Below are 18,490 nucleotides of genomic sequence, written 5' to 3' on the forward strand. Positions count from 1 at the left end.
AAAACTTCTACGAGGAAGACTCTGAAAGTATAAAGAGGCAGGTGGTATTATCCACAGCAAATTCTGCATTAAAGAAAAGGCAGATGTTTTCTGTTTTTAATAGTGAACGCACAGGCCAGGCCTCTACATTTTCAGAAAAGTACTTCTCAGTGTTCGGAATTCAAGAATTTTGGATTTCTCCAGAACATGAAATGAAGCTTTACTGATTTTCAGCTGTGGGAGGAGAAGAAAAGAAAACAAACAAAACTTTACTATATAGCCCACACTCTCTGTCCCAAAAAGTTACGTTTCTTGTCAGAGAAAGTGATGGAGAATTTATATGTAGGACAAGATAGGAAAATTGGCTTTCCACCATAAACTTTTAAAATTTGGGAATCAGACTCTATAATAAAAAAAGGACAAAATCCTATAAAAAAGCTCTTGCTTTAAAAAGATTTTTAACAAACATAACTGAGAATTTCATAATTTCTTTTATGTAAATAGTACTTATTTTTGAAGACTTAATTACCTTTATAGTAGTTTAACATTCTTTACTACAAATGCAAAATATAGAGTTGTGTTCATTTTAGAATGGAGAGCTGGTTGCATAGTGTTAAAGCACTCAGATGCTTACTGAAAGGTTGACAGTTCGAACTCACCAGCTGCTCAACTGGGGAGAAAGATGGAAACCCTATGGGCAGTTCTACTCTATCCTTACAGGGTCCCTGTCTGAACTGACTCCATGGCAATGAGTTGGGCATTCATTTTAGAAAGTATGTTCTTATGAGTCATTAAAAGTATTTTCTAAAGGCAAGAAATTAGAGGCAGAACAACTCAACTAGAAGATATATTACCATCTTTATGGATGTTTAACTATCTTTCGTATTCAGTACTGTACAGCAATGAGCCAAATGCAAAGTTCACTGTGACCTGTTGAAGGTAAGGGAAGTGATTCATGAAAAACGAGACTCATAGGCAACGAAGAGACCAAATAACTCAAGTATAATGCTTATCATCAGAACACAGCCATGGGAGTAAACGAAAGCAACTATTCAATAACAAAATCTGTATCATGACATGTTAAAGGCATTATTATTTATGACCTTTGGTATGTTTCTACCATAAGATTTCATTAAATATTTTTAAAGGTTTTCAATGTTCAATTTTGTTTCACTTTTTGTTATTTAAACAGTCTCTATCTATATCAGAAATAAAAAGCCTCAAGGTCTCAAAAAACTGAGTGAGAATCACACAGTTTTGAGAAGAAATCACACAAAAGTGAAAGGAAAAAAGGAGAGAGGAAGAGAGGGAAGGATGAGAGCTAGAAAAAGAAAGAGAAAGAACAAATAAACCAAGGGTGCTTGGTTTAATGAATGAATGAATAAATAGGTGCAGCCTCTATTTTTGATGATGTTCCTGCAATGATTAGTGTTGTGACACTTTTTCCTAATTATGGAAAAATCCAACCATGAGCAACCTTGATTAATCACTCAAAGAAGACTCTCACTCTTAACAGGTTATAAGTACACACTCTCCCTTCCTCCAGAAACTTAATATAATACTAGCACTTCCAGTCTCATTCTATGAATTGACTACCTTCTTCCTGGGATACAAGTGTTGACTTGTTTACTCTCAGACTCTAGTCACTTTCTCTCTCTCAGGCAAAATACGATCAGAACTACATCATATCAAGTATTGCCAGCTTCTTTCTAGTAAACCTCTATGAAAGTCCACTTATGAAATATGTAAATTATGTACCACTGCCATATTTCTTATTTGTGATGCTGACTGTTTCAGTTATCTAGTGCTGTATAACAGAATTATCACAAGTGGATGGCCTTAACAAATAGAAATTTATTCTCTCACAGTTTAGGAAGCTAAATGTCTGAATTCAGAGCACTAGCTCTAGGGAAGGTCCCTACCTCCTTTAGACATCTATAGGATCAGCATTCCTTGGAGATCTCCAAGGTTTGCAGGTTGTTAATGAGCCTTCCTCCAATCCTGATGCCACATTCTTCTTCATATAATCTAGTTTCTCAGATTATGTGTTCAGTATACAGATTGAATAACTTTGGTGAAAGAATACAACCCTGGCACACACAGTCTTAATTTTAAGACATTCAGTGTTCCCTTATTCTGTTCCAACAACTGCCTTTTGGTCTATGTACAGGTTCCTCAACAGCAAAATAAAATGTTCCGGACTATTCATTCTCTGCAAAGTTTCCATATTTTATTATGACCCACACAACTGAAAGACTTTGCTTAATCAATAAAGCACAGGTAAACATCTTTCTGGTATTCTCTGCTATCAGTGAAGATCCATCTGATGTCAGTAGTGATATCTCGCTCTCCACATCCTTTTCTGAATATAGCCTGAGCTTCTGACAGCTCCCTGTCAATGTCCTGCTGCAGTCATTGTTGAATTATCTTTAGCAAACTTTTACTTGCATGCGATATTAATGATACTGTCCAATGACTTTCACATTCCCTTGGGTCATCTCTCTTTAGTAGACAGTGTTACAGATAATAAAAGATTGAGACTTGATTGCTATCCTTGAGTTTATACAGAAAACAAATACCTAATCAATAAGTACTATAATCAATCAGTTGGACTCCTGATGTGGCACTGTAGAATCAGCACTGGACTGATAACCACAATGTTGGCAGTTCAAACCCACCAGCTGCTCCTCGGAAACTTTATACAGGGTTGCTTTGAGTCAGAACTGACTCAGTAGCACTTAACACAAAATCAATTATTTAATTAAATGAGATCTAGAATCCTGGTGTGGTGCCATAGGATAGGCCCTTGACCTTGAGGTCAGTTTGAACTGCCAAGTCGACAGTTCAAACTCTCCACCTGCTCCTTGGAAACCCTATATAGTGTCGCTATATGGAAAAAAAAAATGCTCTAGAAAGGAAGTAATATTTTGGCTAAGTGTCGAAACTTGATAAATATCAGTTTAAGAATAGTGTTTTTCCCAAAGGAAGATACACATAATGCATTGATGAAACACAAGCTGTATTTAGATGATACATTAAAGAAATATTCTACAGCAGTTATGTACATATTGTAGCACATTTTTGAAAAATTATGATTAAATAAAAACTCCATGATTTCACAGATATAATTGCTCAGGATGTAAATAAGCTGAGCAACAAAATTAAGAGGGGATTATTTCCAGCAACGCAGGCACCCTTGATCTCCCTTACCCTGTTTATTTTCATTACAACTATTTATCACCATCTAGCATTAATTTTTTCAATGTCTGCTCTATTACTAAAATTTCTTGGAGGCTCTTAATACCAAAAATATAGGAAAGGGGATCCATTAATTTAACTCTCCAGGAGCCCTAGTAGTGTAGTTGGTTACGAGGCAGAAAGATGTGGCTTTCTGTTCCTGCGAAGATTTACAGGGTCGCTATGAGTGGGAACCAACTCCACGGCACACAACCACCACTGCCACCTTCAAATGGATTCCTACGGAGAACATGGCACCTGATCAACTGGTGGAACCAGGACTTCAGATTGCCCTTATTGTTATTAAGTGCCTTTGAGTGAGTTCTGACTCATAGTGACCCTGCATAGTGTGTCCAAGGAGCAGTTGGTAAGTTTGACCTGCTGACCTTGTGGAACCAATTTTTGTCCTGGAAGGGACCTAAATTATCTCATTTTATAGATAAAGAGACTGCTGCTCAGAAAGCGTTGGTGACTTAGTCAGGGTCACACAAGTTGTTGAGTGGCACAGTCTAGACTCCAACTCAATGGCACTTAACAACAACAACAACATAAAGTGTGATGGAAATCCAGAAAAAGTAATTTCATCTGATGGCACTTAACAACAAAATCAGTGAATTAAATGGGATCTGGAGTCCTGGTATGGTGCCATAGGATAAGCAATCGACCTCAGGTTGGTTTAAAGCAAAGCTGACAGTTCAAACTCTCCAGCTGCTCTTCCACAGCTAGTAAAAGTCAGGGGAAGTTTTGTACTTCTTATAACGTACTTCAGGACACTGGCAATCTAGAACTCTATGGGGTAGTCATTTGTTGCTTCATTCAGCCATTAAGCATGAAGGGTCACCACCAATCATCAAGATAAAAAAGCAAAGTAAAGAAAAAGGTGAATCAGAAAGCTAGAATATTGGAAAGTTTGTTATTGTGTTATTGACGAAAACTTCAGAATTACCTCCAAGGACCATGCCAGCCTGACAACACTTTCTAAGGCGACATGCTGGGCAGTTTTTTCTGCGGATTTTGTCAACAATGCAGTCATTTCTTCCAGCACATAAATAGTTATGCTGTCCTAAAAGAGAGGAAAAAAGTAAAACTTACTTACAATATCTAAAGACGCCAGAAATTTTATTCAATTGCAACTAAAAAAGAGGGTAGTAATAATGTAAACACTCCATCTGCGCACCTGCCATTACGATTCTAGGATGTATATGTAAAGACTGACAGGAACACACTAATTTTGCCACACAATATGTCCACAGGCCGTTAACCTCATGATTTCCTGGCAGTATTACTTCAGTAGGTGCATGAATGGTAGGGGACATTTTGCAGCCCCTGTCTCAGCCAGTCTCTTGCTCAATGTGACTGATTTTGTTGTTCTACAAACCTAGAATGTGAGAGTACATGAGCATAAGTTCTTAGGGGAATATATTTCTAATAAAAGACAATCTGCACTTTCCCAGAAATGTTGTAGGTCAAGAATCATTTTGCTATTAACTGTCCCACAGACATGACATTTTAGCTTGCCTACCATTTAGGCATATGCTTTCCCCTGCTTGCTTAAGCACATGTTGAATGCACCTATGTTCTTTACTGCAAACTTTGAACAGAAGCTGTTGTTGTTAGGTATCACCAAGTCAGATCTTCCTCATAGTGATCCCATGTACTTTACCAGTGCTTTAGGAACCTAAACAATAACAGCTTAGGATAATTTGTTGTGAAAGATTCCTGTGTATCTTCTTAATAGCATCAATGTCAGATTGACCTTATTGTTGTTAAGTGTCATCAAGTTGGTTCCAACTCAAAATGACCCTGTATAGGATTTCTGATGAGTGGCTGGTGGCTTTGAACCACTGTTCATCTTGTGGTTAACAGTCCATTGTTTATCCCACAGCACCACATGAGGACTCTAGATTGCCCTTATTGTTATTAAGTGCCTTTGAGTCAGTTCTGACTCATAGTGACTTGTATAGGGTTTCCAAGGAGCAGCTGGTGGATTTGAACTGCTGACCTTGTGGTTCACAGTCTAGTGCTGATCCACAGTGCCACACCAGAAGTCCAATTGCCCTTAGACTTTGCCATCATTTCAGGATTAGTCACATGTTGTTGATAAGCATTATAAGCTTAAGATAGTCAAACTTTAGTAAGACCTTTCTTTCTGACATTTAAGATTTCAAGAAAATATATATAGACTACAGAGTCTAAATATGGAAAGCACTTAGTTCTATTGGAAAAGGCTGGAGTGATCTCACGCTCTCAGAGTATAATGATTGAGAATAATATGTTAAAACAAAACAAAAAAACCTTTACCAATTGTACTGACTATTTTCTGGTTCATTTTGGCCACAAATTAGAAAACACAGTGAATAAAAGTAAGGATTAAGGGAGAACAACTTACAATAGTGAGAAATATGCAATGAAGAATAGGACAGAATTACAGAAAAATTATGGAGAGAACACATCTCCCGGCAGTTATTCTGTGTAGGGAAAATGTCTTGTGCCCTTCAAAGAGTCTGGCATAAGATTTTAGTATTGAAAAATGAGATTTTTGAACCACAAATATGTTCCATTTAATAACACATGGAACAATCAAATTTGTTTAGATTAAGCAAAAATGGTAAGCTTTAATAATATTTCAGCATAAATGTGTAGACAATAATTAACTAGAGCATTTACTCTGGCTATCCTTTTTCCAACAATGTTGTTATTGTTGTTAGCTGTTGTTTACATTGTTGAAAATGGCATTTGCATGAATAAGTTATTGTAGTTGCTACAAAGTGCCCTCAAATTAGTTCCAACTCAAACAACCCTGAATAGAGTTTCCAAGGAATGGCTGGTGGGTTTGAACTCCCAACCTTATTCTTGCAAAATTCTATCATGTAATTTCCAGCATAATTTCTATCACCAAGGCCATATTTTCCAGCTTCTATCTCCAAGGTCATATTTTCCTTCCTCCTTGTTTCCAACTTTCACATTCCAATCATCAGTAATGATCAATGCATCTTGATTGTATGTTTGATCAATTTTAGACTATAGAAGTTGGTAGAAATCTTCAATTTCATCATCATTGGTTTTAGTGGTTGATATATAAATTTGAATAACTGTAACTTTGAATAACCATCATAGTAACTGGTCTTCCTTCTGGCTGTTAAGTGCTCTCAAGTTGGGTTGACTCATAGTGACCCTGTATAGGGTTCCCAAGGAGTAGCTTGTGAGTTTGAACTGCCGACCTTGTAGTTCAAACCGACCTTGCTGTCCAGTGCTTATCCTATGGCACCACATCAGGACTCCAGTAGTATCCTATGTCAGCAAGCACTATACTTCAAGATAGACTTTTAAATGCTCTTTTAGAAGATGAATATGACGCCATTCCTCTTCAATTTGATTGTCTGATTTAAAATGCCCAATACCAGTTCATTTTAGCTCACTAATGCCTAGGATGCGAAAGCTGGACAGTGAATAAAGAGGATCGTAGAAGAATTGATGCCTTTGAGTTGTGGTGTTGGAGGAGAATACTGAGGGTGCCATGGACTGCCAAAAGAACCAATAGATCTGTTTTGGAAGAAGTGCAGCCAGAGTGCTCCTTGGAGGCCAGGATGGCTAAGCTTCGTCTCTCCTACTTTGGACATGTAGTCCGGAGGAAACAATCGTTGGAGAAGGATGTCATGCTGGGTAGGGTGGAGGGTCAGAGAAAAAGAGGAAGACCTCCAACGAGATGGATCGGCCAGGTGGCATCATTGATGGACTCGGGGGTGGCAGCAGTGGTGAGGTTGGCCCAGGATCGAGCATTGTTTCGTTCTGCTGTGCATGGGGTCGCTATGAGTCGGTTCCGACTCGATGGCACCTGACAACAACAACAACAATGCCTAGGATATCGAAATTCGTATGCTCTATTTAATGGAGTCCTGGTGTGATGCTGTGGGTTAATGTGCCAGACTGCAAAGCCATTTGAACTGCAATGTCAGGGGTTTAAGCTCACCAGCTGCTCCTCGGAAACCCTATGTAGGGTCGCTATGGGTCGAAATTGACTCGACAGCACTAACAACAATTTAATGTTTGATAAACTTCTAATTTTCCTAGATTCCTACTTTGTGCAATCCACGTTCTGATTATTAATGGACATTTGCAGCTGTTATTCCCATTTTGAATTGTGTCCCATCAGCAAATGAAGATCTCAAAAGCTTTTACATCATTATGGTCAATTCTACTTTGAGGAGGCAGCTCTTCCCCAGTCATATTTTGAGTGCCTTCTAACCTGCACTATTATCTGACAATGTTCTGTTGCTATTCATAAAGTTTTCAGTGGAGAATCATTCAGAAATGGTCTGCTTCTCCTTCTTGCTAATGTATCTTAGTCTAGAAGCTCGGCTGAAACCTGTCCACTATGGGTGACCTTACTGGTATTTAAAATATCACAGCAACACACAAGCCACCACAGCAAGACAAACTGATAGGCAATAGCACTTTGTTTTTTTCAGTTTCTTTAAAATAGACTGAGTCTTTTAATATCTTCACTTTACTTGTACTTTATAAACAATAAAAACTATTTTAAAGATGATGGAAATTTTCCTACTGGATTTTGCAATCCCACCCACTACCATTGACTTGATTCTGAATCACAGTGAGTCTATAGGACATAATAGAATGGGCCCCCCTAGGGTTTCTGAGACTATAGATCTTTACAGGAGCAGACACCCTCATATGTCTCCCAAAGAGCAGCTGGTGAGTTCACACTCCAGACCTTGCAGTTAGCAGCCCACTGCATAACCCACTATGGCATCCGGGCTTCTCGTGTTTTAGTCTCCTGTGGAGAGGGCTGGTGGATTTCAACCACTGACTTTTTGGTTAGTCACTGAGTATTTAATCATTGCGTCACGAATGCAGTGTAATTGTTGGATATAATTGCTGCTTGGAGCAGGGCTGTCTACTTTCTTCTCCAAGGTCATAAATATCCAGAAAACAAAGAAACAAAAGCCTAGTAGGGAAAGAATGCATTTATAAACCTTAACCTGTCTCATTTCTAAACCTTAAATGCCCTACAATAACACGCCCTTCAGTGTCTAAGACAGGGTCCTACTAACCAGGGCTCTGGTAAGTAGGCTAATGAAACCATTCCTTCTTACCAGTTTCAAATCTTGTCCTTTCTCTGCTAAATCCTTTTGTCTTTCTCTCTGTAATGATAGTCTCTTTTTTCCCTAACACTTTTCCATTCCAAAAATTTTAGCCTCAAACAAAACAATGTCTCATTCTAAATTCTCCTTGACTGTATTCCTTTGTCATCAAAGTTGTTGGACAGTCATTTACATTTGCTGTCTCTAATCACCGAGTTTCCTTTTTCTCTCACCTTACAGTGATTTGGTTTAAAAGCTAACTATTCTTCTGTAGTTGCTTAAGGTCATCAAGGATTGATTTCTCATCTTCAAATGCAGTGGCCTCTTTATTTCCCCTTTTAATTGGTTTTTAAATTTCTTATTGTGAATTTAATGAAAGTTCACAGACATGATAATCTGTTTTATATTCAATAAATCATACACTTTGCTTCATCTCAATGATTGCAATCTCCTCCATGCAACAACAGCTATCCTGCTTCCTCCTTATGGGTACTATTTCCATTCCACCCACCTTCCCATCCTGTGCAACTTTGTCTATAAACAAATGTTGCCCTTTTGATTTTGAGTGATTGACCACTCACTCAAAATGGTCAATCACTCAAAATAGTGACCCTGTATAGTGTTTTGTCAATCACTCAAAATAGTGACCGTGTACAGTGTTTTGTCTCCCCTATATACCTATCTGTAGTCCTGGTGTGGCACCATAGGATAAGCACTCAACCTTAAAGTTGGTTTGAACCACAAAGTCAGTAGTTCAAACTTCCCAGCTGCTCCTCAGGGTTACTATGAATCAGAACTGACTTGACAGCACTTAACAATATATACCTATTGTCTACTTGGCTCAAAACTGAGCCAAGAAGGTGAGTTCCTTTCCAGACCTAAAGGGGAGTGTCATGTTCCTCCAGTCTCTTTCTGACCAGTAAACTCAGTCATTTTCCTTTTTTAAAAAAAAAAAAAAAAATCTTAACTTTTGTTCTACAATTTTTGCTGCTTTATCTGGGGTCCCTTTCAAAGCAGTTGGTGGTGGTATGGTGGTACTCAGACCCTGTCTAGTTCTTCTGGTCTCAGAGTCATGGAGACTGATGTTCACATGTTCCATTAGCCTACTGAAACAATTCATTACAAGCCTCTTTAATTCTGCACATGAAGAGACACATAGCTGCACCTTAGGCAATTACTCACGAGCTTTCAAGATTTCACACACTATTCACCCTAACAGGATATAGAAAATTTTCCTTGTGGACTATATTATACCACTTGACCATGCTGTCCCCAGAGATTATAACTCACTACCTTAAGATGTTTGCTAATATCTAAGAAGTTTTCACCAGGTTGCCTACTGTATGCTCCTCCACATTCATAGTTGTATTGCAGGAAAGGTAAGTACACATGCATAAATAAACTCTTTCAAATTATGTGTAGGATAAATGGAAGTTTACATACATATATCCTACTGTGCCTCCATACCCATTCAGCCTTTGTCTGTCCATGTATCTACCTGCAAAACATCGTTGGTCCAAGGTTGTATATAGATCACTATTTACTTCTATTCCTTTTAGCCCTTGCATACCTCCCAGTGTCTTCACCTGTTTTTATTATTCTGCCAACCTTTCTCATCTTTATTGTCCTCCGCCTTCTTGTATATTGCTCTCCCATCATCCAAGTGAACATGTGTCTACCCCCTAGCCAGTGAATTACTCTCCCTTTCCTTCCACCACTGGTAGCCATCAAATAACATTGCTTTTATTATGAAACCTTTTCTTGACTTTTTTTCAATAGTGGTTTAATACAGTATTTGTCCTTTTGTCATTGACTAATTTCACTCAACACAATGTGCTCCAGGTTAATCCATGTTATGATGTGTTTCACAGATTCATTGTTATTCTTCAATATTGCATAGTATTCCATGTACCAAAATTTGCTTATCCATTTTTCCATTGATGGGCCCTTAGGTTGGATCCACCTTTTGGCTTTGTGAATAGTGTTGTGATGAACACTAATGCATATATCTACTCATGTCCTGGTTCTCCTTTTTTGTGGATGCATACCACGTAGAGGGATTGATGGGTCCTACAGCATTTCTATTTCCAACTTTCTAAGGAAATGCCATATAGTTTTCCAGAGTGCTTGAACCATTTTACAGTCTTACCAGTAATGCAGGAGGGTCCCTGTCGCTCCACACCCTCTTCAGTATTTGTTGTTTTTTTAAACTTTGCTATTAATGTTGGGGTAAAATTATATCTCATTGTTGTTTTGATTGCATCTCTCAAGTGACTAATGATTGTGAACATTTCTTCATATGTTTGTTGGTTGTCTGAATGTCTTCCTTGGTGAAGCGTCTGTTCATGTCCTGTGCCCATTTTTGAATCAAGTTTTTTGTTTTTTTCTTAGAGAGTTGTTGTAGTTTTCTATAAATTTGAGACTATTCCCTTTTTTGATATGTCGTTACAATTATTTCCCCTATTCTGTGGGCTCCCTTTTTACTCCTGGGTAAAATCTTTTGATGTACATAAGAGCCTGATTTTTAGGAAGTACCAGCCATCTATTTTGTCTTCTACTGTTGTGAGTTTTCAGTAATGTTTGATAGTGCATTATGCCAAGTATTAGAGCTCCTAAATTTGTCTCTATATTTTCAAAGGTATAGGTTTTACATTTAGATCATTAATCCATGTTGAGTTTGTTATTGTGCATGGTGTGAGATATGGGCCTTGTTTCATTCTTTTGAAAGCAGATTCCAGTTTTGCCAGAACCATTTGTTTAAGAGACTATCTCTTCCTCATTCAATGCATTTTGGCCCTTTTTCAAAGATTAGTTGATTATATGTTGATAGATTTACTTCTGGGTTCTCAAGTCTACGTATTTTTTCATTGTACTGGTAATAAGCTGTTTTGACCATTGTTCCTTTGTAGAAAATTTTGATATCAGAGATTGAGACGCCTCAAACTTTGTTCTTCTGCTTAAGCAAAGCTTTGCTTATCCAAGGTCTCTTTCCTTTCCACATAAAGCTACTGATCAGTTTTTTCATCTCTTTCAAGAATAATATTGGAATCTGGATTGAGATTACATTATATCTATAGATTGCTATAGGTACTGTTGACATTTTCACAATGTTAAGTCTTCCTATCCATCGTTATGGTATATTCTTCCAGTTTTCTAAATCTCTTTTGGTTTCTTGTAGTAGTGTTTTGTAGTTTCCTTTGTATAAGCATTTTGTTTCTCTGGTGAAATTTCTTCCTAATTATTTCATCATTTGGGTGGCTATTGTATTTGGTATTGTTTTCCTAATCTTCTTTTCAGAGCTGTTTTTATTAGTATAGAGGAATCTAACTAATTTTTACATATTGATCTTGTACCCTGTCACTTTGCTGAATCTTTCAATGAGTTCCAATAATTTTCTTGATGAGTCTTTGGGATTTTCTATGTATAGGATCATATAATCTAAAAATAGAGAAAGTTTTGCTTCTTCTTTGCCAATTTTGATGCCTTTCATTCCCCTTTCTTGCCTTATAGAGCTAACTAACACTTCTAACATAAAACTGAATAGGAATGGTTATAAAGGGAATGCTTGTCTGGTTCCTGTTCACCAAGGGAATGCTTTCAGTTTTTCTCCATTGAGAATAATGTTGGCTGTTGGATTTGTATGTTGTTGTTGTTATTAAGTACTATCGAGTAGAATATGACACATAATGACCCTACATAGGGTTTCTGAGGAGTGACTGGTGAATTATCCCACAGCGCCACACCAAGTATATATGCTCTTAATTATGTTGAGGAATTTCCCTTCAATTCTTACTTTGTTGAGTGTTTTTATGAAGAATGGATGTTGGATTTTGTCAAATGCCTTTTCTGCATCAATCAATGTGATCATGTGATTCTTTTTATTTGTTTTATTTATAAGGTGGATTAGGTTGTTTGTCTAATATTGAGCCAGCCTTTCATTTCTTCATTTCTGGTATGAATACCACTTGATCATGATGTATTATTTTTGTTGTTGTTGTTTCATTCTATTGGCTAAGGTTTTGTTAAGAATTTTTGCACCTATGTTCATGAGGGATATTGATCTGTAATTTTATTTTTAAATCATGTCTTTGGTCTCTTGTTTGACCTGTGGTATCAGTTGCTACTGATAATTTCTTGGCCATCTTTCTCCACTTGCTTGCTTTTGGGGGGTCAACACTCTTGTGACTCTTCATTTGTCTTTCCAACAGTTCATTTTAAGTTTCCTTTGACAAACCCTCATCCTCTGCCTATCCCATATATGTTGTATTCCATGCGTACAAACTTTGTGGGTTATCATTATCTTCTTAATGGCTTTGATTTCCAAATATGTGTTTGTATAATAGCTGCAAAATCTTATCTAGAGTGCTGACATTTCAACTCATCTCTCTGTTGTCGTTGTTGTTGTTGTTAAGTGCTGTCGAGTCGGTTCCAACCCATAGCAACCCTGTACAGGGTTTCCGAGGCTGTAAATCTTGACGGGAGCAGAAAGCCTCATCTTTCTCCCGCAGAACAGCTGGTAGTTTCAAACTTCTGACCTTGTGGTTCGCAGCCCAATTCATAACCACTACTCTACCAAAGGTCCTTAGTTAACCATGGTAGGTAAGTATTATTACCATACTCTTTTAAGCTAAGAAGTTGAGTAATACATCAAGGTCACATTTATAGACATTTTAGGCTAATTAGTAATTAGATAGGAGTTCTGATTTAGCAATATAGGATAAGCACTGGATCACAAGGTTGTTTTGAACCTGAAGGTCTGCAGTTCAACTTACCAGTAGCTCCTTGGAAACCCTATACAGAGTCTCTATGAGTCAGAACCAACTCAACAACACTTAACAACAACAGTGACAATAATTAAATAGTACAGAAAGTTAAGAGTATAGGCTTTAAAGCAATACTGACTAAGTGTGTATTTTTACTTCACCAGTGGTGACGCTTTGCAAGTAAAGCAAAAACCATGTTAATACCTAGGGTTGAACTGTTTTTTGAGGGTTGTTCTTAGGATTAAATGAGTTCATACATATAAGAGCTTAGAACAGTCAGGCATATAGCAAGTGTTCAATGAATATGCTATAATAATGACTATTATCATATTCCTAAATCCCAAATTCATGAGGGATAATTACATCATCCTTCATAAAGTAAAAAACGAGGAAGACTCCAAACAAGATAGATAGCAACAGTAATGGGCTCAGGCATAACAACTGTGCAGATGGCACAGGACTGGGCAGCATTTTGTTCTGTTGTGTATGGGGTCAATATGAGTCAGAACTGACTAGAAGGCTCCTAACAATAACAAATCTCAAATATAATCATGTCTATTCTACATGTGACTCAGAAATACTATATTTAGTCTAGTTATTCATATTTAAATGAAGCTGAAAAGGATTCTCAAATATACAGAAAATTTTAAAATATGACTAAATTTACCTATCCTAAAGAGATTCCTAAAGATATAATCCAATCAATGAAATGTGAATTAAAACAGGGAATGTACAAGGTAGCAAGTATGGTATGAAAGAACTGATGAATACTGAATAAAAAACATTTAAGTATATACTTAAGTATAAATGAAGATATTATATTGACAAAAAAGGATATCATTATGATTCTTAGGGGAGAAATAGAGCTGAGAATTCCAACTTTTGAAAACAGACTTATAAGAAGTTGGTTCTGGCTGAAGCCAATTTGAATAGAAGGGAAAATTTCTGAAAATTGAAGGTAATGGGGAGCATGAAGCCACTACCTTGAGGGGCTAGCTTGACTCATGTCTATAAGGATTTCCCATAATGGGCTTGAATGGCTTAATGAAATCTGGAAGCTCGTCTACTCAAAGCTATGATCATTTTTAGCAGTAAGTGTTGGGCTGTCAAAAGTGCAGAAACACTGCCATATGATCCAAACATAGGGGGCATAGTTAAAGGTTAATCTTCTTTGAGAGATCTTTTGGCCTAAGAAATGCTGCAATCAGCCAGCCAGTTCCAATAGTGCTGACTAAGATAACTGGGCATGGGGTCCAGGCACAATCTCTGTACTGGAATGCCTGGCCAGGGCTCAGAGCTACCATAATGCAGAAAGGGCCATTCCATTATACACATCATTCCTTTAGGTACCTGGCTGTATATGTTGTTGTTAGGTGCCATTGAGTCAGTACCAACTCATAGCGACCCTATGCACTACAGAACAAAACACTGCCTGGTCCTGGGCCAACCTCACAGTTATTGCCACACTTGAGCGATTGATGCTGCTGTTTTGCCAGCCCATCTTACTAGGGGTCTTCCGTTTTTTCTCTGACCCTCCACATTACCAAACATGATATCCTTCTCCAGTGACTGGTCCCTCCTGACAATATATCCAAAGCATGAGAGATGAAGTTTGGCCATCCTGGCCTCTAAGGAGCACACTGGCTGCACTTCTTCCAACACTGATGTATTGGTTCTTTTGGCAGCCCATGGCACTTTCAATATTCTTTTCCAATACCATAACTAAAATGCGTCAATTCTTCTGTGGTCTTCCTTATTCACTGTCCAGCTTTCGCATGCATAAGGTTATTGAAATACCATGGCTTGGGTCAGGCACACCTTAGTCCTCAAGCTGATATCTTTGTTCTTCAACACTTTGAAAAGGTCTTGTGCAGCAGATTTGCCTAACGTAATATGTCATCTGATTTCTTGACTGCTGCTTCTGTGAGTGTTGATAGTTGATCTAAGAAGAATGAAGTCCTTGACAATGTCAATCTTTTCCCTATTGAAAACAATACTGTTTATTGGTCCAGTGGTGAGGATTTGTTTTCTTTACATTGAGATGCAATCCATACCGAAAGCTGTGCTCTTTAATCTTTATTAGTAAGTATTTTAAGTCCTCTTCACTTTCAACAAGCAAGGCTGTATATATAAGTGAAGAAATCTCATGATCAAATATTATGTTTCAACATTATCCTGTTGGTGTTAAGTACCGTGGAAGAGTCGGATCCAACTCATAGTGACCCTGCACAGGGTTTCCAAGGCTGTAAATCTTTACGGGAGCAGAATGCCTCATCTTTCTCCCATGGAACCGCTGGTAGTTTCAAACTGCTGACCTTGAGGTTGGCAGCCCGATTCATAACCACTACGCTACCAGAGCTCTTTCAACATTATCCTATCAGTCTAAAAAATGTTGCAATGTGAGGATTGTGAATCCAAATACTATCTGTTACTACCACTTTTCTTCAATCTTCAATTTATATTGTGATTTTGAAAAACACATTCATGTCCTGATGTTCCTGCTCATTACTCATAAGATAAAGGCAGAGATCCTGGTGTGGCACTGTGAGTTAATGCACTGGACTGAAAGTCAGTTTGAACTGTAAGGTCAGGAGTTCAAGCTCACAAGCTGCTCCTTGGTAACTCTATACAAAGTTGCTATGTGTCAGAACCAACTTGATGACACTTAACAATAACAATAAACAGGTAGAGAGCTCAAACTGAACACTGTTGTTACTCCTAAATTCACTACAGTATTGTCAGTAAAAAGCAGGTTGACAAGAAGTCATTCTGACTAAAATGATAATCTATAATTTAAATTTAGGAATGGAGGCTAGATATTATTAGTTTATATGCATTTAAAAAGTTATAGAAGTTGCAAAGGAGGAAAACTCTAAGAACAAAATAGCTTTGCGGCACTGTAGGATCAGCACTGGACTGCAAACCACAAGATCAGCAGTTCAAATCCATCAGCTGCTCCTTGGAAACCCTATACAGGGTTGCTGTGAGTCAGAACTGACTTGACTGCACTTAATAACAACCACAACAATTAACTAGAATAGAGTCCTGGTGTGGTGCTATGGGATAATGCACTGCACCACAAGGTCAGTTTGAACCACAAAGTCAGTGGTTCAAACTCACCAGTAGCTCCTCGGAAACTCTATACAGGGTCACTATGGGTCAGAATTGACTCAATGGAACTTAACAACAACAACATTAATTAGGATATAGCCCTAGAAAAGGTACCTTAGTGGCACAATGGTTAAGTGCTCATCTACTAACCAAAAGGTTCACAGTTCAAACTTCCCAATTCCTTCCTCCATGGAAGAAAAGACTTGGTAATCTGCTTCCCTAGAGATGCAGCCTAGGAAACTCTAGGAGGCATTTTGACTTTAGGGTCATTATGAGTTGGAATTAACTGAATGGCACACAACAACAGTCTTGGAAGAAAAGTGGATAATTAGCTATTAGAGGGAAAAAATGTTGACGTGCTGGTGGCATAGTGGAATAAGCATTGGCCAACACAAGGTTGGCAGTTCATACCCACCAGCTATTCCACAAGAGAAAGATGAGGCTTCTGTCCTGTAAAAAATGTGCTGCCTCAGAAACCTTATGTTGTTGTTAAGTACCATTGAGTTGGTTCTATACAGGGTTGCTATGAGCTGTAACTGACTTGACGGCACCTAACAGCAACAGCAACAGAACAAAGGTTTTGTTATCAGTTTTCTAGAACTAGATTTTATAGCTATAGAATATGTTGGCGTGTGAAGTATTTGAGGCTTCACACAGATTGGGACACAAAGATTCAGATGACTTTTTCACATAGTCACTCTAGGATTGCTTACAAAGAACAAGAATGATGAGATGGGAGAAAAATGAGCATCCATCAGAGTGTGAAAGAAAGCTAGACAATGTTGAACCATTAAGTTCTCAAGCATTTTAATGTAATCCCAAATTAGATAAAGGTCAAGGGAAAAGTTATGGGGAGAGGGGAGGGAAAAGGAAAAACAAAAATGTCTTACTGAATAAATTATGTGTCAACATGCCAGAAACTTCAATGATTTATTTCATATAATCCTTATGGCAAAATAAATGTTACAGGGATAATTATTTTGCCCAAGGACAAATGACAAGTATGGTGCATGGAAATAATTAGGCCAGAGAAGACTGGCCTACGCAACTAACAGGCAACCACCACTCTTTAGTGGAGGTCTATGTGTTGCTATGATGCTGAAAAGGTTTCAATGGAGCTTCCAGACTAAGAAAGACTAGGAAGAAAGACTTAGCAATCTATTTCTGAAAATCAGCCAATGAAAACCTTATGGATCAAAGACTTCTTATCTTGTCAGTCATGCTTGTGCTCTCCATGAATAGGTGCTGACTCAACAGCAGCTATCAAGTATGATAACAGAGTAGACTTCAGGGGTCTTGGGCTTGGGAACAAAAAGATATAGAATGTGTTGGCCTGTGAATATAAACATAGGCACTGCACATCAAGAGGGCACATAAGCCCCTGAAAGGTGGAGGAAGAGCTAAACTACATTGGAGAACAGTGAGGATAGAGAATAGCACTTCCTCCACCTTTAAAAAAAAAACAAACAAAAACTTTTTACTCTCGATTGAGTGAAAGTTTAGAGAGAAGATCATCAGTTTTACATTCAACAAATCATTTCATCTCAATGATTGAAATCCCCTCAATGCAACATCACTTATTTTACTCCCTCCCTGTGTTTCTGGTTTCCTCTTATTTCCTAACTCCTCTGAATTTTGTCTTTGGGTAAATGCTGACCTTTTAATCTCAAATGGTTGTTGTCCCCCCTATATACCTATCTATCACTTGGCTGAAAATAGAACAATGGGGGTGAGTTCAGTTCCAGACTTTGGGGTCTCAGCAGTCTCTATCTGACTAGTAAGCCTGGTCCTTTTATGATTTTGAGTTTTGCTCAACATTTCTCCCACTCTCTCCAGGACCTTCTAATGTGATCTCTTTCAGAGCAGTTGACAGTGGTAGAGGGATCCTGCAAGGCCTTTTGGTCTCAGGGTCACGGAGTCGGATGTTCACCGGATCTGTTGGTCCCTTGGACTAATTGTTTCCAAGTGTCTTCAGTTTTCACCACTATTCTTTGCTTGTGGTTTGCAGTCCAGTGCTGATCCTAAAGCACCACCATTGTTAAATGCCTTCGAGTGGATTCTGACTCATAGCAAACTTGTATAGGGTTTCTGAGGAGCAACGGGTGGGTTGGAAGTGCCAACCTTGTAGTTCAAACCGACCATGTGGTCCAGTGCATTATCCTGTAATGCCGCACCAGGACTCCGTACTGTTGTTGTTGTTATCAGGTGCCATCGAGTCAGAACCGACTCATAGTGACCCCATGCACAGCAGAACGAAACAATGTCCGATCCTGGGCCAACCTCACTACCGCTGCCACA

The 18,490-nt window shown here is 38.2% G+C and overlaps 1 protein-coding gene across 2 annotated transcripts in view; it reads right to left on the bottom strand.

The window, feature by feature from the left end:
• The window catches only part of PGR (progesterone receptor), a 102,180-nt gene that overhangs the window by 48,042 nt on the left and 35,648 nt on the right, over positions 1-18,490 (bottom strand). For both annotated transcript variants that reach the window (XM_006833755.1, XM_006833756.1), the window contains exon 3: positions 4,163-4,279. In XM_006833755.1, the coding sequence (XP_006833818.1) occupies positions 4,163-4,279 (117 nt within the window). The remainder of the gene's footprint in view (positions 1-4,162; positions 4,280-18,490) is intronic.

The sequence above is a fragment of the Chrysochloris asiatica genome, unplaced genomic scaffold (genome assembly GCF_000296735.1).
Source record: "Chrysochloris asiatica unplaced genomic scaffold, ChrAsi1.0 scaffold00008, whole genome shotgun sequence".
NCBI lineage: Eukaryota > Metazoa > Chordata > Mammalia > Afrosoricida > Chrysochloridae > Chrysochloris > Chrysochloris asiatica.